At 30.4% G+C, this 25,806-nt stretch overlaps 1 protein-coding gene across 1 annotated transcript in view; it reads right to left on the reverse strand.

Annotated features, from left to right (window-relative positions):
• Positions 1-3,075: 3,075 nt before the first annotated feature.
• The window catches only part of LOC124543427 (protein cab-1), a 56,444-nt gene continuing 33,713 nt past the window's right edge, over positions 3,076-25,806 (reverse strand). Inside the window, exons 4-9 of the mRNA XM_047121650.1 lie at positions 18,667-18,802; positions 10,509-10,604; positions 8,317-8,478; positions 7,007-7,162; positions 6,822-6,924; positions 3,076-6,322 (exon numbers count right to left, since the gene is read on the reverse strand). Coding sequence (XP_046977606.1) covers positions 6,224-6,322; positions 6,822-6,924; positions 7,007-7,162; positions 8,317-8,478; positions 10,509-10,604; positions 18,667-18,802 — 752 coding nt within the window. The 3' untranslated portion in view covers positions 3,076-6,223. The remainder of the gene's footprint in view (positions 6,323-6,821; positions 6,925-7,006; positions 7,163-8,316; positions 8,479-10,508; positions 10,605-18,666; positions 18,803-25,806) is intronic.

Below are 25,806 nucleotides of genomic sequence, written 5' to 3' on the forward strand. Positions count from 1 at the left end.
GTCCTACTTGTCACTTTTGCCAGTATTTTCTTTTCAGAACCAGTAGCAGTTATTACTTAGATATTATTAATAAGTGTAAATTTCATTCATTAAGAAATAAATTAGCATCAAAAATCAAAAGCGTATAGTGTAATTTAGTTGAAACATACAGGATTATTGGTAACTCGACGTATATCCGTTAGGAGGTGATAGGGGTAACTATTTGAAATAATTTTAATCCCCATATGCATGATCCAAAAGTAAACCAATTTTTGAGTTTTTTAGATTTTTTCAAAATTTGTCAAAAATGCAACTTCAAATTTTTTTTTAAAAAACGGTATCTATTAAAATCATTTTTTTTTCTTTTGTTTTATAAAAACGAATAAACACTGGATATTTGTGAATATTTAAACAATTATTATCAGCCCAAATTTAAAAATGGGAGACGGAAAACGAATTTATTTCAATATTTTTTAAATTTTGTTTCCTCGATAATGTCTAAAAAACTAAAAAAATCATTACAGAACTTGTTCTGCCGATTATTTTAAAAACATAACCGTTTTCTTAGCTTTCCAAAAATGTATAAATACTGGGAATTTATTTCAACGCTGCCGAAATAAAATGAAAAGAAAGGACGCTGGTAGGAATTCGTATTCGAACATTAACGAATTTGTACTCTTTAAAATTCCCACAAAATTAATAAAAAATAATATCCAATGGAAGAAATCTTACTAAATGGGTGAAAAAGAGATTTGAAGATATTTAATTCAAAATTTTAGATGCTTAATTACTTAGAAATAACTTCAAGTCAGAAGTTAAAGTTTGCGCCGTATCAATTAAAACTTGGTGTGACCCACTGCCTCGTGTCTAGATAGTTAGAAGTCTTACAACTCTGCAGTACTGCGTAGTGAAGCGCTACGTCAGTTGAGGTCTTGCATCACGTTGCTAGTCTGTGTCGTGCCTGGACTTTTCAACAGATGGAGCCTGGGCTTCATAATATTTCCTGTGTATGTAATATATTATATTTGTATTCATAAATCATAGTGACACGAAACGTTGTAGAATAACTTTCATAGATGGTGTTGTTACTGAAAATTATTTTTCAGTTATAACACCACCTGTGAACATTAAATCACATCACATCGTTCGAAATCAAAATATACTTAATTCAAATATTCAAGTTATTATAGTTTAACAAGCACTTGTGAATCGTCTTTTTTTGAACTACGTCTTTACAACATCAGTCAAAATGGATAACATATACTTAAATAAATATTATATAAAATTTCCTTACGAACCTACAAAAAAAAAATCATATTTAATCATACGCATGACAAAAGCAAATAATGTGTACTATTAAATATACACACGTGTAAGATAAATATACATATTAGGATATCATGTACAACGATGCAGTTTTGCTGTTGTTACTTATTCAAATGTGTACAAAGGTTAAGGAATGCAAAACTTAGCAGATAACTATCAATATGTCTTCGTTACTCTTCTATAGCAATAACGTTTTATCTTGAAGCTATACACGTCAAAAGTTACTTCCTCTGATAAGACGAGTATTTAAATACCATCAGATAGATAAGGTCTTTTCGCTTCCTTGTATACATGTAATTTAAATACGTCATTTTTTTATAATAAATATGACAAAAAAATCTGACACGTTAATTACATTTATTCTGAAAATAAAAAACTTCGAAACTTCTACGGAATATTGAATATTTTATGGAACATTGAATGCAGCGCAAAAGTTCTGCCTTTGACGTTTCGAAGTTATGCCCGTATGAATTACTAATATTCCCTGACTTTAACGGCGAAGGAAAACATCTTAAGTGAATCTGCACATCTGAGAGTTCTCAAATTACAGAAGAGATAACATACGCTTTGACTACAATATTCAACTATCAATACTATATGTCTGGAGTTTGATTTTATTTTAACAATTCTACATGCTTTTGAGTTTATATATTTGCTACAGTCTATGCTTGAGAGCTTTGTTCCACTAAAGCACAAAGAAAAAATACCCAAGTTGACGTAGCTGGATAATGTGATGTCGGTGCTAAATTCGAGTATTTATTCTGATGGATATTAGTTGCGGACAGGTCACAAACCGGGATCTGAGGGCCGTTACTTTATGTGCCTCATTCTATTCTTATGCCCATAGTCACCACGCTGGGCAAGCGGGTTGGTGACCGCAGTGTGAGGTCGGATCTTCGACAATTTGAGAGAACACTGCTGCCCATTCTCTCAGATTACCACTGGAAAAAAAATAAAGCCTGCGTCAGAGCCTCGTCTGTTGATCAGCAGGGTGTACCGCTAGCAGGTGAGGTTGACTTGGGTCCGCAAGGTGTTGGTGGGAACCCTTCCACTACCAAAGCGTAATGCATGACGAGCTCCGACCCGCTGGTGATATTCGCAGGATCGCCGGTAGAAGCTGGATGAGGGACGCAGAGGACTGAGCGACGTGGCGCGCTCTGGGGGCCTATGTTCAGTAGTGGACAGCAGTGGGCTGATTATATGATATGATAGTTCACAAACAGTAATTAATTCCCTCAATTATTGAAATGTCTACCCTGATATAGGATCTTTTTCACCTTACCATTACCTCACCTCACCATACGTATTTTTACCATTTTTTAAAATCGTTTCATATCTCAGTTATTCTCGGTATTACTTTACATAACATTAGCTTATAAAGGTAAGTTCCTAGCATATTTAAGTTCTTAATGTAGTTTGCAAGTAAGTTATTAAGGCTTGTGACTATTCCGTTTTAGTATCACAAGTTTCTTAAAAAAATCATTGTCTCCTTGTTGTTTTTTGTAAGATGTACTTTAAAGCTTTATTATTCTTCATAAAATAACTAATTTGTACAGGATCTTGAAATAACTAAATCCTTAAGTTGAATCTCAATCAGCTTAGTATTTTAGTTCAATTATGACCTTCTTTTCTTCGAATATATACACAAATGATTTAATTGTATTTGAATCAAAATCATGAATTAATATCCAAATGATTGATAATCATAATTACATGGAGTTCTTTTAAGGGGGAGGGGTTTTCTAAAGAGAAAGTAAAACAATGTTTGCTACTAATACGTACGACATTTATTGGTTTGACCAAAAGTGATCTAATATATTAAATATAAAGGTCGGCTTTGATGTTTAAAATATATTCAATTGAAAACAAAAAAATCATAACAAGGTAACGAAGATTAATATATTAAAAACAACAAACAAACCATAAATTGATTTAAAACTTGAGCTTTAAATAAATGACTGATGATAATACTGCGACATGACTGCAACTAAATAAACAATGAATAGTTTGTACTGCATACAAAGCAATGCTAAATATGTAATGAATGTTATATAAAATATATATAAGACAATATATAAAAATAACATAAAGTCGTATTTGAACAGCGGAACTGGAGCCGACCACAATATAGACACGGAAATAGATATCGCTTAAAATTTCCTTATGCAATTACAATGAATGAATAAAATATATAATTATAAATATACCATTTAGTCACACGTCATATATTTATGGCGATAAATGCAGCTATTGCGCGACATTGAATATAAGCACGTGCAAAACAAAATGATTACAACATCTAGTAAAATTATGTACTTATGCTATTATTCAACGGAATGTGTACAAAAGTTAAACGAATGCAAAACTACGCAGGTAACAATCATAACGTCTTCGTTTCTCATTTAAACCAATGACGTTATAGTTTGACCCATTATACACGTTCAAAAAACGCCTCCTACTGAGGTGAGTGTCTCACCTATAAGGACTCTTGTCAGCTAGTAAAAGGTCGCTGGTAATTCGTTCGGTTTCCATTTCCTTGTTTATATATTGTATACATTCAATTGAAATTAACGATTTATTTAAATTTAGGAATATTAATTTAAATAAACCGTTTGAATTAATACTATTTCTTACAATAAATGTGACAAGAAAATATATCTGAGATGTTAACTTACTCTACATTTAGTCCAGATATGAAAAAAGTGTCTTTAATATATAGTACGTCCGAATCTTCTATATAATATTGAAATCGTTGTATTTTTTTTAATAATTTCTTAATAAGAATAAATATATATTAACTTCTTTAACAGATTTTTAAATACTTTGGTCAGTAAGCTGATAGGGTATTAGTCATAGATAACTTTGTACTATAGATTAAAGTGAGATCAAGTCGTCAGTGATAAGGTGCGACATCGAAATAAGAAAATATCGACCTTTCATGTACTTATTTTGTTTAAATAAATAAATCAATATTAACAAAATTAATTATACATTTCGATAGTTTTTAAAAGACTGCAATGAAATGTATAATAATTTGATCAATACATAAAATAAATAATGGTGTAGCGGTCTTACTGATAAACGAAGCTTACATATGTATAGCTGGTCAGGAAAGCAGACCGATTTCAATCTGTTTGTCATAGGTCACATTTAACTCATGAAACAAGATAAATAATACTATAACCTTGCAGTCGCTATACAACGTTTATCAGTAGGTTATTACATAAAATAATTAGCGTTAAAATTTTGATAAAAACATAAGATCGATTAATAATTTCTTCTCTCAACTTAATGCAAACATTCATCAAAAAATATTTTACTACAGTGGGTTTCACCCTTGATTACATGCTACATATATTTATGTATGTGTAAATTTATATATTTTATTTTGAATATATATTATATAGTATAGTAAACAGATAGGTACATATTTTTATTAGGATTCAATTATTGTAAAATGATGAAGACTATCTACTGTGGTAGTTGATTATATGATGAACAGAAATTATTCTAAATGTTTTTGTTTTTTTTTTCAGTTGTTTTGTATTTTTTTTTCCTTTTCAATTTAAACTTTAAGCACACTATAATTAAGACACTTAATATCTACTAAGATGAATATATATTTCATCCTTTCAGCTCAAGATTGCCACGAGATCGGTTATACATATAACATATATAAATATATATTATGTTTTAAATATTCGTACAATGCACTCATGTATTTATAATGTTAAACGCACATTTTATTTATATATATGTTAAAATTGTGCGAGACAATAATAAGATATGTTTTGAAAGTTTAAATTTCTTGTAAAAATAAAAAGTATTATATCTATATTTTTTTAGAACAATTTAAATTTAGTTTTATATAACCGCTTATGGTTCTTTTAAAGTTTATTAAATTAACTTATACCTTTAAAATTAAATATATACATATTTATATAAATATTTTAGTTTCATTCAAAATGTTTGTATAATATATCCAAAGTCAAAACTGATTACTACGTAAAATTTTATGTAAATATAGATTTATATATTTTCAATAAAAAAAAAATCTTTTGAAGCAATTGACGTTTATAATTCAAGATAATGATTATAGTATAATTTAATATAATTTGATATAGATAACTATGTACACCTGTTTTTTCCAATTTAAACGTGGCACAAAGGTCGTTTTTTTTTTAATTTGTCACCGATATTAGAGAGAATCACATGTCCATAGCCATGATCCGAATAGGCCGTTTATTTTAAACACCAAAAACTTGAACAAAATTACCTTTCAATAATATATTTTGATTCCCTGTCGTGTTTATGAAATTTAGTCAATAAATAAATCCATTTGTACCATACTATCTAAAAATTTAGTTTAAAATGATGACAAAAACTGGCAACATTTTTTTGTTAAAAACCTCAAAACACTTCGAGTGTTTTGTATATGATTGGTTTTCAGTGAAATTATGGTAATATGCGATATTTGTGAAATTTTTATTTTTCAAATGCATCTATGGATGCCTCATGGAATTAAATGTTTCAATTTAGTTACATAATTATTTTGGCGAATGACGATGATCTTAGGTTAGTTTATGTTCTTATAATGGGACATGTTTCTAGATCTGCTGTATATAATATATCGAATGTGTTACGTTACATAGAACAGTAAACGATTATGCAATTTTCCATGATACATTTTCATTTATGATATAGTCGTCGCGTTGCAGAATAAAAGACGAATTCGAGATGATAAAGTAAACCACTGTTTACGTAATTGTTCAACCACTTTTCATATTTAGAGGAGGTTATGGCGTCTCATGAGGTGAATGAAAAATTGCGGTGTCCCAAAATGTCGGATCAAGAAAAGTGGTGACAGCATGTTAACGCTGATACGTTGGGCATCGCCAGAGCGGCGAAGGGGTCGCGATTATTCACGGGGCTGCGACTTTCCCGTATCGCATTTAGCGGGGGTAGCGGGGGTCGTTTCTTCCTTGAACAGCGGGTTCTTAACTTCCATGTCACCAGTCTGGAAAACACCAATACTTTTCTAAGTATACGACAAAGCATTATATTTCATTATAATAAAAAAATACAAGTGTATAACATTAACCAAAACTTGTAACTGAATATGTATAACGAGCCTTATATTAGTTACATATTACATCTATTTTAAAATGATATCTATTTGGAAATTCAGTATGTATTATCTGACGACCAATTATGTTAAGAAGCTGCACCGTGAAATCAAATATTGAGCGCGCCCCTGGTTTACTGTTACAATTTTTTCTTTTTCGAAGTCACTCCTACAGATTGCAGGAAAAGGGGAAAATATACTTAACAATGAAAGTTGATAATTAAATAAAAATGGAAATAAGAATAAAAAATTGTACTATTGTAAAATACACTCTCACTCTTTGCATCGTTTTTGTCACGTACGTGAATGTTAAATTTACACGAATATTTCGAAATTCGCAAAAATCACTGAGATATTCGTATAGCAATACAACTGCAGTAAATCTTCTTACCGTAGCAAATCCTGGGCATTCGTAGACGGTGTAATCTCCCTCCTCGTTCTCCTCTTCCGATTCGGGGTCAGAAACAGAACCATTGCGATGATCCATGCCGTTCCTTAAAATATAAAGGTAATTTTATACGAATTTCAGTACATCATTGATATTTTTTAATTTAAGGATATCATTAGACAGTTCACCTTTCCATCGCAATAATCTGTTGCTTCTGGTGCTGGTAGTGGTACATGTGAGCAGACTGAGCCAGCTTTCTATCCCCAGAGCTGTCAACAGTAGGTCCTGTTACTCCATAAGCGGGGTAATCCACATCAGCTGCTGCTTTTGCCTTCCTTGATAACCTTAGAATTGTATAAAGGCCGCCAATATAAATATAAATGTATAAAACTGTGAAAGTTGATTTTTCTGTTCAGCAAGTGAGATATTAAGTTAAGTCAAGGTAAATGTTTTGTTTCGATAAACACCAGATTTTTAATTAAATGCTACGCTTAAAATTTTCCGCCTTGAGCTATTTCCATTTTTAAAGACGATTTGATTTAATTATTAAATATACATCCACCCGAGTAGCCTTTGAATGGCAGCCTAGTTAATAAATGAAACTTTTTGGATCGATATTCTAAACGAAAACACGCGTTGAAAGGAATCTCGATGCTCATTGCAGATTTAAGCGGATTTAAAATATACTATCTTTCGATTTACAACGAATTGCAATATTTTTCGAATGTCAAGGGATTATATTTTTGTAAAGAAATTACAATTACATACAATAACAGCCTGTAAATTCCCACTGCTGGGCTAAAGGCCTCCTCTCCCTTGGAGAAGGTTTGGAACATATTCCATTTACATATTACTTTTTAAAACATGTAACTAATTTTAAAATTTACCAATACATATAAAACCATTTAATCTTTTTCTATTTATTAATCCAGATGATAATAATTCAATACAATTTCAGCCATGATAATATTTTGGAGAATTTGTAACAAACGACCGCATCATATATGTATTATAATTGCGAAGGCATCGTCAAATGTTAACTGCGAGTCCTGCATGAACAATATTAGGACATTTATAATGATACCGAGGACATAAGCTGCAGTGTATTTGCCGTAGCATTGTAGTTCCAAAACTAGAATTCCATGAAATAAAAATCCAACATCAAAAGGCTTTAGAAATGGTATATTGGAAATAAAATGTACGCATTCGATATTTGAATATTCTAAAAGCAACACGTTCAATTGTGTTTTTTATTAGGGAACGTTACAAAGCTATGACGGAAACAATATTAAAAAAAAAAAATTGTTTGTTTTCGCCGTTATATCTTACTAACGAAATATTACTTAGTAATATGTATATCATTGAAATAAATAGTGAGGTTATTTGTGATTTGCGTTAACGCCTTCAAAATATTTGAAAGTAGATGAAGCTGAAAATGAAAGATTTTTTATTATAAAGTAATTAATTCAATTTTGTATATGTGTACTTATACACTTACGTATACCATCCAACTGCAAAACCGATGATCGCCATTGTAAGAGCAGCGCCGACCGCGGCCAGGAGAGCTATTCCATAGATCGAATTGGCGGGGTCCGTAGTCGGAGTCTCCAGAACGTGAATGTGATGCGGTTTGTCAGTGCTCTCCACATCCTCATGGGTACTGAGGTGGAACAAAAAACATTCATAGCATGCAATATAGTGGACGTGTCGAATGTATGTGCATGTTGTGTGATGGACAGAACTTTGACAATTGACATATATCTGAATATGTATACTGTCGCCCTCAAATATAATCATCGTTTGGTTTATTAGTCTTTTCGAGCTATTTTGTGTATGTATAGTAAGATATGAATTTCTAAAACGAGAGCTCCACGATTTCTAGAATATTCCAAACTTATTTGTGTATGTTGTTTCAAAGTGTCATAAATTATGCTCATATGATGTTTGCCTTCACAGTTTTATCTTATAATGTTCGTGTATTGCAAATTACAAATATGTTATAATAAATAAATATAACCAATGTAATTAGTACTACTAGAGGTACTTAAAATCGAATTCTCAAAAATAACCTTAACTTTTCTTATCAATCATGGTGAACGTTTTACACTAAGTCTTAAAGAAATCATGTGTGCATAAACATGACGACTTTGAAACTGAACACACATGTGTACGTTATGTGCGCGCTTTTGTGTGTGTGTGTGTGTGTGTGTGTGTGTGTGTGTTTGTGTGTTAGTGTTTGTGTGTGTGTGTGTGTGTGAGTGTGTGTGTTAGTGTGTGTGTGTGTGTATTTATAGTTGACCTGTGTCTGTGTACGTTATGTGCGCGCTTGTGTGTGTATTTATAATTGGCCTGTGAAACTATAGACAGTTTTTTTTGTAGTTATTGAATATTTGTTACTAAATGAAAATTTATCGAAGTGTTTAAAATAGTGTCAGTAAATAATTGCCATTTGCCTTAAACTATAAAATCGGAAGCAGTAGATCTACAGTAATGAGAGAAAACAAAAACAAATTGTACGTCAAACGATTTAAAATAACAATTGACATTCTTCCTTAATGAAACAAACAGTTGACTCTGTGACTGCTTTTCCTTTTGCAGAATTTTCTTTTTCAATACAAAAGAAAATAACTACTGTTTAAGTTACTGTAAATTTTCATTAAGTAAAACAAAAAAATATTAAGAAAAGTAGAGGATTTTTTACAAGAGCAGTTGGGCTCGTTATTGTTTTTTAATTTATTATTTATTCTTTAAACTCTGGGCTTTGTGAATAAAATTTGGATTAGTTAAACATCTAAACGACCAAATGTTAAAAAAAGTTATGATTCTTAACAAAAAAAAAGTAAAAATTTGTCTTTGAATTCAATTAAACAGCACAAGTATGGGCAATGAGTGACTAAAAGGCTAGATTGCGATTCAGAAGTGTGCTCAACACGAAATCCTTAGCACTATTATTACAAAAGCGCACAAAGTTAATTATATAAATACTCAATCTACAGGATATTATAAACTTTAGTGGGATTCTTTTTACAATACTATTAAGTCAGTGCGATTAAATTACAACGCAAAGCTGCATTACTCTCCGTTTATATTTCTTAGTATTTTTAATTCGAATGTCTTTGAAAGAAGCAAAAGAGATTTAAAACAAAAAAATACCAAATAATTAAATAGGGAAGAAATATTTTAATCGCACGGTCTTATTGAAGCATGCTACTCGGAAGCGTCACTAATCTTCAGTTTATGAAATGCCATTCAAGTTCAAATTTACTGATCTCTCTATGTATCAAACGCTCATTGGTCGCTTATGACGTCATCGATTGACAAAGCCAATAACAATTTAGAAGTTAGTCAAATTCACTTTATTTCGCATTTCATAAACTGGCGGTGGTATTTCAAGTGAAAGTAACCGAGGGAGAAGTGATCATGCAAATTATACTTACCATCGTAAGCTAAGCTTCGGGCAAAAAACACAACCTATGCTCACTGATTATTCAAACAAAACTCAACAACACTCCTTGTGCAAATATAAGACTATATGCGTAATGATTACTACCGATGATTAATTTCAATTGTTATTTCGAAATAAATTATCATAAATTGATCCTAGTTTAAAAATTCTTTGTTCCCATGCCACTAAAGGATTACAGGAATGGATGTCTAGGAGATCACTAAGTGTTAAAATAGGAATTTCACCTCTCATTAACGACATTTAGATTCTGTCGGTTTATTTTCAACCAGCGTAGAGTGTTGGGCAGTAAGGAGACAGGTAAACGGTAGTCCTTATTAGCCCTGCAAATTATTCACTAGCTAATTGTTCATAGGAAAATGCAGATAAAATCCTGTCTTATTTCCTTTGGAATACAAAATCTTTACGAATACAGCAGTGCATTCCAACGCAGCGAGTTGTAATAACTATTATGGTTATGACTTGATCAGGCAACGTCTTAAATGTGGTGGACAACCCTCTTCATAACCAAAATAGATTATATATTTATATAGATTCGTTATCATAGCTCTGCATTTCATTCTTAAATTACTCCTCGTGTTGTTAATAAAATATACATTTTTTGGTTTGAATTTTACAAACAAATTGTCAAACATGCAAGTTGCCTTAAATGCAAGAATTCATCATTGTGATCGTATCGTAAAATGATTTTGGAAATAAGAGTTAATATCTAATGATCCAAATAGATACATCATTCACAATAAATTACATTGATAATGAACTAATAAACATCAATTAAGCTTTGTAGCAAAATATTTTCCCATTCAGAATATATTGAAAGCATTCAATTCGAATTCATCATCATTTGAATTATTTATACAAGTCAGATATGTATGTACACAACAATGGGTTAATAAATCACAAATGCTCTGATTGAACATAATTATATAATCTGCGAAGCGATTGAATGCATTACAGTATTGAATAACCTGCACTAATAGAATATACCAGCAAAATAAGGTTATTATATGACTTATAATATGTCATAAACATGTTTAGATGCAATACAAGTGATACCTTTATAGCAGAGCAAAGGTCACCGAAGGAAACTTCATTCTCACAACATAATGTTATTGAAAATTTGTGTACATAAAATAAGTGAACGATCGTCGTAAACTTTATTATTATTTAATTAATATTTTGAAACAGATTTTATCTTATTGCTAGTATGACATTTTGTAATCATTTGTGATATCAAATTTTATCTATCTTTCTTAAAACTAACATTTTTTTTTATATCAATACATATCATTCATCTTCAAGTCATAGTATGAAATTATATAAAAACATACATTATAACAAACAACAAACAAAGAAATAATATTTAAAAGAACACATACAAAAACCACTATACTGTCGTTAATATTGTTGTGTAAATTTAAAATAAATTCATTGAATATATTGTAATTCAATTATATTGGTGTAAATATCACAAGTCGTTGTAAACTCAATGATATAAACTGGCAACATTACAATTGCAAGCAATTTCGTCAATCGTCATAATTTCGTACAATATCAAAATATTTTTAGTTAATTAAATTAAAATAATATCACTGAATATATTTAGTATAACTGTAAATATCCTAGTTTCCATCACACGTTTTGATTCGTCGTTTCTTTAAAAGTAACAAAATACCCTGCAATTATATTGACATAAGTAAAATTACAAGTAACCGGATTCGGAGCACTGCGCAGTGGCGTATTTTATCATTTGACGTTCTGTCCCATAAGATTTAATATAAGTTTTTCTCTGTTTGTGTGACGAACACTCCAATGCAATGTACTTTGTGTAGTTTTTTAGAGAAAATTAAAATTTTATTTTTTAATTTTTTGAATTTGGAACGCGTTTTCTCTAGTCGGTGTTTATCCTCGTTTTATTCGAAATATAGTTTCAATGAGGTAATTTCTGCTTGAATAGTTTTTTAAATTACTTTTTGCGTCATTTTACATAAGGTTCCTGATAGATGTCTGTCATGCTTTCATATGTTTACCAATTACTCCAGAATTTTCCAGAGAACCAGCACGTACGCTCATCAGACTTGCGTTTTAGAAAGCATAAACCAATTCGCCGCGGACCTAAGACATTAAGTGCTTGAAATTAGACCTGGTTACACTTCGTAATATGGTATTTCAACTGAAATACATCAATACGAAGTATCGCGTTTTGGCAATATTAAACCTAGTGAGTGAGTTGTATTCAACCAGATTTAACTGTCCATATTTTTTTATTAATAATTAATTATGAAAAGAAGTATCATAATCGTTTTGTTTGAATGTGTCGTTAAGGATTGGCTTAAAAAAAATAACACATTCGTCGTCTAGGCGTAGTCAAAGTCTATCAAGTATGATTAGAGATTTATTAAATGTTATTTTCTTGAGATATAGTAGTTAATTTATATAAATATATAAGTGGCGACTACGTCAAATCCTACGCCTGTCATTATTATATTTTAAGAGTTTTTTTTAAATTTCTTAATGCGAATTACGGCAAAGCATAATATATGAATAGGTAGTTAGTCTAGAAAGGTATTCAATGTTGAGGTTTGTACCGCCCCGGGCGGCCTCCATGGTCCCAGGGTAAATACGCCACTGCCTGCGTCATAAGAAATATAATAAGGTGTATATGCTCTTGCCCTCCAATATTAAATATCAGCGATCCTATATTATTATTAGTAGTACACCTATACATCATATAAAAATGTTTTCTATCGCTATACATGTCATGTTATATATCTAGTAATAATAACAATTTTATGATTTCTATAAATTAATCAGTAAATCGATTGCTTCATAATTTACATCGTTGTCACAGATAACATACAAAAAACGGCTACAGATTCAAAATGGATTACTGACTATATTTCTTTTAAACCGAATTAAATAAAATGTCAAACACAACGAATTGGAAACATTCTTTATCATAAATACATACAATAAATGTTTTATAAACACGCATTACATATATAATAGCTAAAACATTATATATAATATATACAATAAAATAAACGCGTAAATCGTCACGTTCAAATTCTTCGTTAGAAGATTATGTACGATATTATAAGTTGTCGTATTAGTTGATTTTCTTACGGATCATACTAACTGTCTGTAAGAGAATAACAAAATAATTACATTATTTACGCATTTATAAATAAACTTAATGGATGAACGAATAACGTAATACAATGGAAATTAACCTTTGGAAACATTCAGGAAAAATAATCTTTATTTTTATTTCATCCTACGACCTACAATTTTTCCAGAACAAACATTAGTTTTTCCGTAATTGATTTAAGATTATTTGATAATATTGTTTAGTTATTACACATATTCATTCGGAATAATATAACAAGATAATCCTTATTAATGATCTTCCTGTCTTATTAAAGGTCTCTGTGATATTGTGTATCGACTAGTAATTAAGTAGGGTAATAAATCGTTAAAGAAAAAGCTAGTTATGTAAATATAAACATTATTGTTTTACATGATTATCGTTGGTCACTTTACATACAATTGTAAATAGGATTAATTATAAATTTATATTTAAAATTATAGTCCTTGTGAATAAGATACTACAGTATTTCCAGAAAAGAATTTATTCCACAAGTTTCACTGGAAATTTTATTTATCATACTTAGAAGGAAACTCAGCACTGCAAACTCGATTGGAGAAGTTAGACACGTAACTGATATTAATACTGCTAGATTTGTATATTTTTATAGAATTACGAGTACGTCTTGCAGCGTATTATTTTGAGGTAGTGATACAGCGAGTGAAAATATTATAATTCCATTTTATATAATTAATCTTCTACTTGAGATTAAAAGATTAAATTTGAAGTTAATAAGATTAGCATATTAGGTCAGTTTTTACTAAGTACGAAAACTTAGGTAATCGTTAAGATAATGGGCCAGTCTACGGACTCGGAAAGTCGACGCGAAAGAATAGTTCGTATGATAATTAAAAATAAATTGTATATTATTGCCGTTGAACCGTTTGGAGGTGTCGGAATTTAATCAATATAATCACTGGTAATAATAATGTCGAGACTGACTTGTTTTGTTTTAAAAACGACGAATAAATAAGTTATTAAAATTGTAAAGAAATTATGATTAAAGGTAGTATGTAGTATGTAGGAAATTTATTTAGACCTTTTTATTAACTCAAAACCTGAAGTATATCATTTAAGAAATAATTATTATAGCTTAATTATATAGATGTCAGATATTCAAAGGATCATAAACATCAGCATGTAAACAATACGGCAAACTATATCGTCGAGAGACTCCTTAGAAAATATCCCTTAGCCCTTACATACGGGACCTATCCATACAAACATGAGAACTAATGATGAAGTTATATCAAGTATACGGCTCCACAAAACCGTTTTGTCCATCCCGGGGATGATGTCTATATTAAAACATTGATATTTCATCGTATTACGATGTAGTTTTTTTATTTCTATTTTTCAAAAAATGTACATATAAATAATACTTTATGTATAGTACTATTAAAGTTATTATTCCGAAATTATTATACCATTTTTTAAGTCTCAGTACCGTACGTGTCCTCAGCATCTCTCATGATAATATTCCATAACTTTTTTTTAATCTAAAATGATTATTTAATAGAAAAGAACCAGCAGTTTAATTCAAAGAAATTTAATATCTCCGATATCGGTTTACTCGTGAACGTTTACAAATAATTGTTCAGAAAAATAAGTTTTAATTTATAAATTTTATTTTATTAATAGTTTAAATAAGCTTTTGCTTATTATCTATATTATTTGATTTTATGATTTATAATTATGTTATTAGTATACAGAATATCTTGTAACATGATATGTTTTCGACGATATACAAACATTCCATGTGGTTTCGAATATGACTTTCCACAAAAAATTAATCACAAAAATAAATTAAGCGTAAAAAATCTTTTTAAAAACCACTTTTAATATTACTTGTTTTAAAAAGCTTTTTATTTAAAAACATTTTTTACTTTATAACTCGCATTCGTATTTTCAGTAAGTCCTTTCATTAGATACTCATATCATAGGCGAGCATTAAAAACTTACTCCGCCATATTTGTTTACAGTGATGTCATTTTATTTCTATGACGTGGGATGGACATGGATAATTTTAAACATATTTTAATTTGTCGTAAAATATCAAACAGTTTCATATTAAAAGCTTAAAAAATAAGTTTATTAAAAGTGTAAAATAGATTTTATTTAATAAAAGACTGTTGTCGCTACAATTTTTGAAGAGGGCAACATTAGAAAAAAAAGAGAACATTAGCGGGAAATTTTAGGCTCTCTGCTAAATTCTTTGGAATCGGGAACATTGTTCTAACTTTATCTTTCATAACTGTATTTTTTACATTCATTGCCTAACTTTACTAATAGCGACGAACGTGATTAATTAATTTCGAGAGTAATCTATAAACAATGAATTTACTAGACGCATTATGATAAATGTAATATCAAAAGGGATTTATTTATGAAAGTATGTACAATGTACATATGTATCAGCAAAGCAACAGTTGCTTCATACGTTGCAATCAAATAAAACCATTCAACTGAAACTTGATCTGTTTATGAAGTTTCTTTTTTTAGATTAATAGATCTGTATAAAAAGAACATTTTTTTTTAACTAAATCCACTGACAATGTCGAATGGCATATTCGGCCTTCAGTGCTTAATTTTGTGAAACGCTTGTTCTTTTTTTTAATTATTAAGCACTTATACTACAAGATTTACTATATATTTTTTTATTGAAATAGTAAGTAGATGTATTGTTTTAAACGTAAACCGGTTCGACATCCGACAAATCTTAAACCTTTAAATTGGTTTTGTTTAATTAATAAAGTATATCGATACATTGATTAATATGGCTTGTAAGAATTTAGATTATATTGAGAGTGAGAAAAACAATTTGTTTAACAAACTTCCTTTACGGAGGTGTGTGGGTGACTAGTACACGTGTTCCGGAATGTATCCACGACATGGTTTCTTCAAAATGTTTCCCAACAACGTAGAATGTTACGTACATTGTTACGTAGATTAGTCGAACGAATTTTCAAAATTTATTAAATGGATATTATCAAGTTTATTTTAATAAAATACAATATAAAATAAATTCTTAAAACTAAACTTTCGATTAAAACCGATCATAAATAAATTTTAAGACTGTCAAGACTGTTGGGTCGCCTATAATAGTTTTTCTTATTTTAGTCGCAGTTCAGAACAAGTACAAATCTATGCATCGTAATGCAATTTATATGCCAAAAAAATGTAGGATTCTAAGACAGAATATAATGTGTGACATAGGAATGTTTGAAAATTTCTTCCTGCGCTAATGTCTATGGGCGGTGCGTATCTACTAGTTGTTTCATAGTCTATTTTATTAAAAAAAAAGTAAATAATGTGGGCTGTCACGCAAAATAAATTGTGCACCAGATTAGAAAAACATAGAGGCGCTTTTCTTTGTTGCTTATGTTATTTTCAGAATTAATCACTTGATGCTTGTGTCAAGCTATTTTTAGGCAGTTGAATGTTCTTGCTGCATTTTTTAAAGTTCTCATTAAACTTAATACGAAACAATAGACTGCCATTATGTTGTATAAAATTTAAAAACTTCAAATTTAAACATTCCTGAAAATAAATGTTCACGGTTTTTTAAACCCCGAGGTAACGGGAAATCTTGACTTCAGAATTAATTATAAAGCATTTTCAATCTGCAGTGCACCTGACAGGAAAGTAAACAGATTAAATAGGCTACGTTGGCGACGAAAGTACTACCCGAGATTGAGGGAAGATAATATATAACACGTTACTGTTTCATTAATGTGATGAATTACATTTTATAATAATGCACTAACATTACATTTATTAAGATAAATATATATAATAATATGGTATCATATAAATAAATATACAAGAATTTATCAAATGTTTAGGCCTACGATGTGGTGAAAAATTAAAAAAAAAACCATTTTTTTTTTTCAATTTACTAATACTACTTATATTTGTTTATTGGTTAACAATCGCAATGCACGTTGCTCAGTAAAAGTCACACGTGATCTTGTAGCCACCTGTGGCACAACGGAGTTTCCCTTTAACTGCATTAGCCAAACGTCACTCAAGTATAAATGGCCCGGAAAACGTATGGAATTGAAGCTGATAGCATATTTCCGACGGCGACCCCTAATAGATTGAATACAACATTTTGATGTCTGTTTTTCATTCAAGTTGTACACAATTATTTAAGAAAACATTCGCATTTAAAAAAAAACGTGTATTTTTTAAAATAAATATAAGTATGTAGTATAATCTCAATCCAGAATTATTTGATGAAAAAAGTGTAGTCAATAAAACAGTATTCAAGATCAAGGACAAAAACATTTAATATAAAAGCTAGAATATTTAATACCTAATAATGCAAGAACGTGCAGACTTATTCAAAGGGAATACGACGTCATCTTTCTTATTATCGTCTCGGACGTAAGTTTAATACTCGCCTGCCCAGTCTTTTTAATTATGCAAACGGCTCGTAGTTTAATAAGACTTTAATAACTCTAAGGAAACGCACACGAATGTACGACTTGAAACAAAAACTTATCGAGTATAATTTGTTCAGCTACATGTTAAAGACACGTCACCGTTTGAGTTGAAACTTCAACGTAATAGAAAATGGAAGCAATTCATCAACCTACATTTCCTTTCAAGAGTTTCACGATATTGAAAGACGAATTGCACTTGCTTTTTATGGCTTCGAGTGTATATGAAAATGTATTTTATTTCTTTGGAACACAAGTTACTTTTGTGTCAATACTTTTATGTAATTGGAATGCTTTGTATTTAATTACATTAAGGGAAATATTATATTTTTGAAGTAAATTAAATTCTGATAAAATTCCATGTAAAATATTGAAATTTGCAGTCTACTTTCTGCTTATTTATATATTATATTGTGATGATTACGTCTTCATGCAATTCATTTGAAATTGATTGAAGAACTTTTGTTTTCCTTCGATGACCGTTATAACAATTCCAAGCAATTTACGTAAATGTTTTATATCAAAGCCTCCATTAAAATGTAAGACAATTTAAATGTGTTATATACATAATAATTTAAATGATTAATATCAAATTCACCGTCATGCTATGAATACTAAATATAATACGAAGTATATTTGATTAAACGATTAACCAAAGGAATAAGAAGGACGAAATTGCCTTTGTCTTAGGTTTATATAAAATATATAATAAACATTAAAGAAAAGTAAATTAAATGAATCATGGTAAAACGATGCATATATTCTATGAAAATAAAAGAGAATGGTACTCACAATCCAGTGCGAAGCCTTTCCAGGTTGCCAGCAACGAGCGCTTTATTTTTACTCAAGTTAGGATTTTGTCGGATTTGACGAGGTTCAACGATAGAGTCCAGTTCATTGCGTTGCTCGATTGCGGGTTGAGGTGAAACTAAAAAAAAGTTATAATTAAACATCACCCCTCACACACATTAAATTGGCAGGTATATAATACTCATGCCCTTTTCTAATGTGTGGTTTAAATAGCTTTTTTATATAATATTATCATTGGTTACAAAAATGAAATGTATCTATCGATAAAGCGTAAAAATGTAACCAAATAAATAACTTTGTTTTTTTTTTTAAATACTTTTATACTTATAATAATTGAACGGATAATCAACTCTTTTGTGGTTTTACGTGGAGACCTACATAGTCATTCTCTATAGCACTCATATGCAATCAAATATAAATGTCAAATCAATCATTAAAATTGTAAGTAACGGTTTCTGTATACTTAAATTATATTGTCCCAAACGGAAGCTATTGAATGATGAACTCTACTCTCAGTAGTAAATGATCTTAACCTCCTGATATACCTACGACTACAGCAATCATTCTCTTTGGAGGATAGCCAAAAGGAGGATCAGTCTGGATCTTTATAGGGCTTTAGTGCAAGAGATATTAGAGTCCTTAAGTTTGAGCGCAAACATGAGTCAACTGTTTATTTTCCTCGCTCTCATAATGTTCTCAGGACGATAAGAGCTCATGCGTACGACCAAAGCATTGTTATGAGCTGACTTAGAGAACACTTCAAACAACTGTCTGAGAGTTATTTCGTTTCAATGTTTATGGGTCTCCAAACTAAAGACTAACGGATGTTCTTAGCTTTTTATTTTCTATTAGCCCTAAAAACAACCCATACCAGTCCAATTAATATATCGTTCAAAGATAAGATATTCTAAGCACAGAAATGCTTTGTATTATTGTGTTCCGTCTTAAAGACTGAGCCCACAGGCACAAGACACATAACATCTTAACTCCTAAGGGAGTGTGGGGTACATTGCTCAATATTAACCATTCCTTACATAACCAATGTAATGTAAGGAATGGTATACACATCTATCAGCGCCATTGTCTATAAGCGATGGTGTACACTTACCCCTAGGTGACCTACTTACCGTCCGCCTACCTATATCGTAAAAAGCGACATCACGCCAATTCAAACTTAAAATTTATTTGTCTTCCCTCTGTAATTGGAATAAGCTGTACTTGTATTGCTTACTTAATTAATTTTATTTTGTTCAGGTAATGATTTACGAGATAGAAGTTTAAACACAACAGTATATTATAATATGTTTATTGAGAAGTATATAAATAATTGACACTTTTTGTTTTTTGTCGTTTTGGTGTTCATTAAAGGGAAACATTATTGCTCGCAATCAAAGCGAAATGTTCAGATCAAATTTCGAAAAAGGCGGAAGTGTAAAGCCACGTCCTATGCTAAGCCATTTTAGATCCTGATAGTTCTAATACAAAATAAAAAAATTACTTTTCTGTCACTAAAACGGCCAGTGGCTAGAAAAAATGAACATTAAAAGAAGATTTCGTATTCAAGCCCGAAAAGCACCATTTAGTTAGTGAAATCATTGGAACTTATAGGAATAAGTGGATGTTTTACAGGATTTTTCTTATTGTCACTGAGATATATATGTTTTTTTACAATCATATAATTCTACTAGTAAGTAAAATTTACCGTGACGACAGCTTATTACATTATTATATACAGGGTTATTGGTAACTCGACGTATATCCGTTAGGAGGTGACAGGGGGAGGTGACATATTTGCAATAATTTTAAACCCCATATGCATAATCCAAAAGTGAACCATTTTTGAGTTATCGCGTTTATTAGCTTTTTTCAAAATTTGTCAAATATGCAATTTCAAAAATTTATGAAAATATTTTTTTATAAATAAAAAAAAACCGCCTTCAAAAATAAACTAAAAAGAAAAAAATAATCAGTTACATCCATATCCAATTTACGATTTTTTAATCACCTCTCAAAGTCGGTGCCAACATTGCTAATATAGATACATAATTCATATTACATACATACAAAAACTAAATCTATTTATTGGCACCGACTTCAAAAGGTGATTAAAAAATCGTAAATTGGATATGGATGTAACTGATTATTTTTTTCTTTTTAGTTTATTTTTGAAGGCGGTTTTTTTTTATTTATAAAAATTTATTTAATGCTTTTCAGTGTTGTTTTGTAATTTATAATTACAATTGGTAGTGTTTGTCATTCACTTTATTATACTCAGTACATTTCGGCTTTCGACTCTAAACATAACTCAACGCCGTTTCAATACGATGTGGACTGCAACTCAAATTAAGCGTTACCTAAGTTACAATAGCCTAATGTTAACTGCTCATCGCCAATTAGACAATACCGGTGCAATGCCGTTAAACATTGAGGAATTCTCCTGGTAGTCCACCATCAGCTAGACTTCATCATAGGCATGTTTATTAACATCAATTGCTTGGCGACTATCTTAAAGAAATAGAACTAAACCCGTAAAATAGTTACTTAGGTACTAATGGGTTCTAATTACCAGTTGTGGTCTTCATCATCAGTTCCACTTCATCAAATGTCACTTTTTGTGAGCATATGACCAAGGCACTTTGAATAAAACCGAAATCACTATAGGTGTGCCTATAAAATTTGAGGAGTTCCCTCGATTTCTCCAGGATCCCATCATCAGATCCTGATCTCCTGACAATGGGACCACCTGTAAAACATGCCCTTTCAAACAAAAAAAGAATTGTCAAAATCGGCCCAGCCATCTTCAAGTAATTCGGTAACATACATAAAAATAAAAAAAAAAAAAAAAAAAGGCCCCGACGAATTGAGAACCTCCTCCTTTTTTTGAAGTCGGTTAAAAAGAATATCAACTTAAATTTATTTTTTTCTTTTCTTTTATAAAAAACGATTAAACACTGGATATTTGTCAATATTGAAACAATAATTATCGTTCCAAATTTAAAAATGCGAGACGAAAAACGAATTTATGTCAATATTTTTATGATATTTTTTCCTCGAAAATGCCTTAAAAACTAAAAAAAATATTATGAAACTTGGCCTGCACATTATTTTATAAACTTTTTCTTAGCTTTTCAAAAATTTATAAAAAGAAGGAAATTATTTCAAATCAATCGAAATAAAATCACCAGAAATGACGCTGGTGGACATTCGTAGTCGAACATGAACGAAATTAACTAAAAATAAAAGCCAATTAAAAAAATCTTGCTTATTAAACTGACATACTTAATGAAAATTTAAAATAAAATTTAGTAACAGAAACAGTTCAATACCTAAGTTATAAAAAAGACATTTTATAATATAGCCTAAATAAAGTATTAATAAGCGAATCCGAGAAACTCTCTATAACAGAGCATAGCACACACAGCATGTTCTACAATGAATAATGCAGGATTCTATCCATCTACTATTATCCTTAGGAAGAAGTCTCTGAAAGAAAAGTTATTTTTTGGAAATTCGTATTCTAATAATTGCGTAACCCTGTATATTACCAGATAATCATAAGGTTTTACTGATACGGTTTTAGTAACCATACTGTTCTCATTTTTAAATACTCAAAGTTTTAAATAAAAATTATTCACAAAGATTTGCTACACACAATACCGTACTCTCAATTACAGAGCAAGAAATGTAAAAATCACAAAACAATAAAAATGTAATCAGCTTAAATGCAATTAATAAACGTACTTAAGTAATAACGATTTAGACACTCGTTTATTAGAAAAACCACAATGCGTTAAGCGTGGTAATAACTAGTTCATTTTTAAATTGAATGTCGATAAATTAAATGTTCGGTATCATTCTCCTTTGTTCTTTTTAATGTCACACTTTACTCTTAGATTAAATGAACTGATAAAACTGTCCACTATTATCAGACACCCATTTGTAATGTGATATTCTTCAGCTTCAGAAAGGAGACGTTTTAAGTTGTAGTCCAGTATAATATATATTTTCTAGTTTTATAGCAAATTTTTAATTCGAATTAGACAGTTTAGTAAATTTAATTTTTTCTATTGACTAATTTTTAACTTCAAGCATTTGCATTAATTAGTTACTTGCAAAGGACTTTACAGCGTATCGTTGTTGAACTTGCTCGATTGGGCGTTAACGATATGCCGCGATGAAGCCTCCCGCTCCATGTTAATTCAGAACAAAAAAAAACCCCCGCATATTCATAATACACATTGGGGTATTGTTTTTTTTAATGATTTTGCAAAAAGGTAGAGAATAAATCTTGTGATATACTCTTACAGCTTAAAAATGTAAAATAGCTTTCTTTTACTATTATTATTTGTCCTTACTTGTGTTATATTTTTTTTGGAGAAGAAAAGGAACTACATATACGTTGTAGCTTATGTTATCCAGTTAATTTTTTAGGATTCCCAGGGAACGATTTCCATTAAAATTTAATCTATATAACTCAAGTCAAGCATTCATCTTATTCTGAATAAAGGTCGATATGCGAGTCTTATTTTCAAAAAATTATCCAAACAAAGGCTCATTTTCAATCGATTTGCAACTTTTGAATAGATTTTCTCACTTGGTACTTTGGTCGTTACCCAGTTGGTACAAAGTCATTTGTGAAGGAGCCAGTGTAACTTACGTTTAGGTTACACCAGCTCAAAGTGAAAGGGACATAACATAATTATTATCCAAAGTTTGTGGCGTATTGGCTATGTAAGGTTGGTAATTGGTTAATATTTTTAACAATTAACATACTGGTGCCCATTTGCCAGATTTTCGAATAAATTGATACAAAAGATATCGTTCTGAAAAATGTTTTTTAGACATCTTATTCGATTAAATAAATATTAGTTTTCTATTCTTTAAATTGTTGGTTTGTTTAACAACGCTTTTTGATAAACTATAATAATTGCTCTATTTGATCATACAAGATAATGTTTAAATCAATAAAAGTTTAGATATATAATCCTTATCGAGCCTGTAAAAATATCCTGTACTGTACTTTCAAACTGTTGAATAATTGAACCAGTACCTCTATAAATTCAAAACTTCACTCAGATTTAATATAGATGCTACCCAAACAATATTTCGTACATATAATATCTTCAAGCTTAATGTATATAACGATACAGTCAGTTTTTGCACTATAAGAGTGGCGGATTTCTAAATAGGTTAGCTTATAGTCTAGCGCGGCTGATTTCCGTCGGAAGGTTCTGTTTCCGCGGCCGCTGGTTTAGATCTTATTGTATTCTCCACATTCCAGAACTTTTGTTTCATTTAATGTGAATCTAACAAACGTTTGCGTAACTTCCATATTTATTAAATTTGATTTTAGTACAAATGATTGTGTGGTGTGGTCATCACGCTTTCAATAAATCTTTAAACCGAACCTTAGTTCGTAGCGGCTTGATTTTATTGAATAATAATTCTTAATTGTCGTTTAACTTCAGCATCATTCTATTTTAGAACACGAGTACGAAATACCAAGTTACTAAAACATATAACAGCTAATTACAATCCAATAGACTGACAAATTAAGCAGACTAAGATTCAAAAGCAGAATAATGTAAGCTTCTGCGAAACCAGCACTGCGAATGGTAATCCTGAGCTGATTATCGTGGAATCCCAAAGGATTGCAACTGAGGAGCATCAAGTAGTTCTTTCACGTAATACGTAGGTTTAAAGGTAATCAGGTGAACTGTGTAACCTAACCATGAGTGTGGCTTAGGAATATTAATTAAACGGTCTGTATCTTATTTACTGTCTTGTTAATATAATTTGCTTTTATATAAAATTTAAACAAAATATTAATATTTTCAAGACCGCAAAACATAAGCACATTTTCAAAGCTGATTTACCTACCATTGACATAAAAATGTCACTTAAATCAGTCATCGATATCTGCTTTAGGATTAGACATTCTATTTTCTGCTCATATCCGATATTACACGATTCTGATAAGTTTTATTAATTTACGTACCTAATTTAATTATTATTCTTTTTAATTATTTTCACTCATATAATATTACATTTAATATAATATACAGTTATACTTGTTAATAATAATAATAATAATTATTATTATTATTAACAAGTATAAGGGATAGTTTGTCTTCAACGTATTTATATAATAAAATTGAAAGGTTTTGGGCCTAAATTGATTGCATGGTTCGTGGACTAGCTGACCTTGCCTGGCTACAAAATGCAGGCACTCATGGAAACAACTGTATCGGTTAATACCTGCGTTGGCTTGCATGAAAGTGGACCATACCCCTCAATTACATAGCGATCAATGTGTGGGTCTAATCGCCTTTACCGCCGCCAGGCGGGCGACAATGTGCTCGCTTGTATAGCTCAATGGTTCAAATACCAGCGTCTCATCAACTTATTTTTTACAAGCACAAGAATGAGCCTTTGCCTTTTTTATGCTCCATACAAAACATCCTACCCATGTTTGATGAAATCTTCAACACTCAGAGCATTTCCAAAATTTGGGTTAATTATAACAATAAAAAACAGCCTGTAAATTTCCCACGCTGGGCTAAGGCCACCTCTTTCTTTGAGGAGAAGGTTTGGAAAATATTGCACCACGCTGTTTAAATGCATTGAAATAAACACGTGGTAGAATTTCTACGAAATTAGACACATGCAGGTTTCCTCACGATGTTTACCTTCAATGATGAGCACGAGATAAACTATAAACACAAATTAAGCACATGAATATTCAGTGGTGCTTGCCTAGAACTTTAGTTACTTACTTTGAACTCAAGATCATCGGTTAAAATGCACGCGTTCTAACCATTGAGCCATCTCGGCTTTTGGCTAGGGTTAATTAAATACACAGAATACTATACTTGCAAAACCATAAAACATAAAGATTTATAATCTAACGATATATATTTATGATTGAAAAACGTATGTATTTTCAAAATATTCATCGGACGTGTGTGATTCCCTCGTTAGATATATTTTATATAAATAAAGATATTTTCTAATTCTCTGTACTCTAGTTGTGTGAAAGTAACGACAGGTAAATAAAGTTTTCAAACTACTTGCTCAAGTTTTGACTAGTGTATATATAAACAATTACAATTTATAACTGAC

This window comes from Vanessa cardui, chromosome Z (genome assembly GCF_905220365.1).
Source record: "Vanessa cardui chromosome Z, ilVanCard2.1, whole genome shotgun sequence".
In the NCBI taxonomy this organism is placed as follows: domain Eukaryota; kingdom Metazoa; phylum Arthropoda; class Insecta; order Lepidoptera; family Nymphalidae; genus Vanessa; species Vanessa cardui.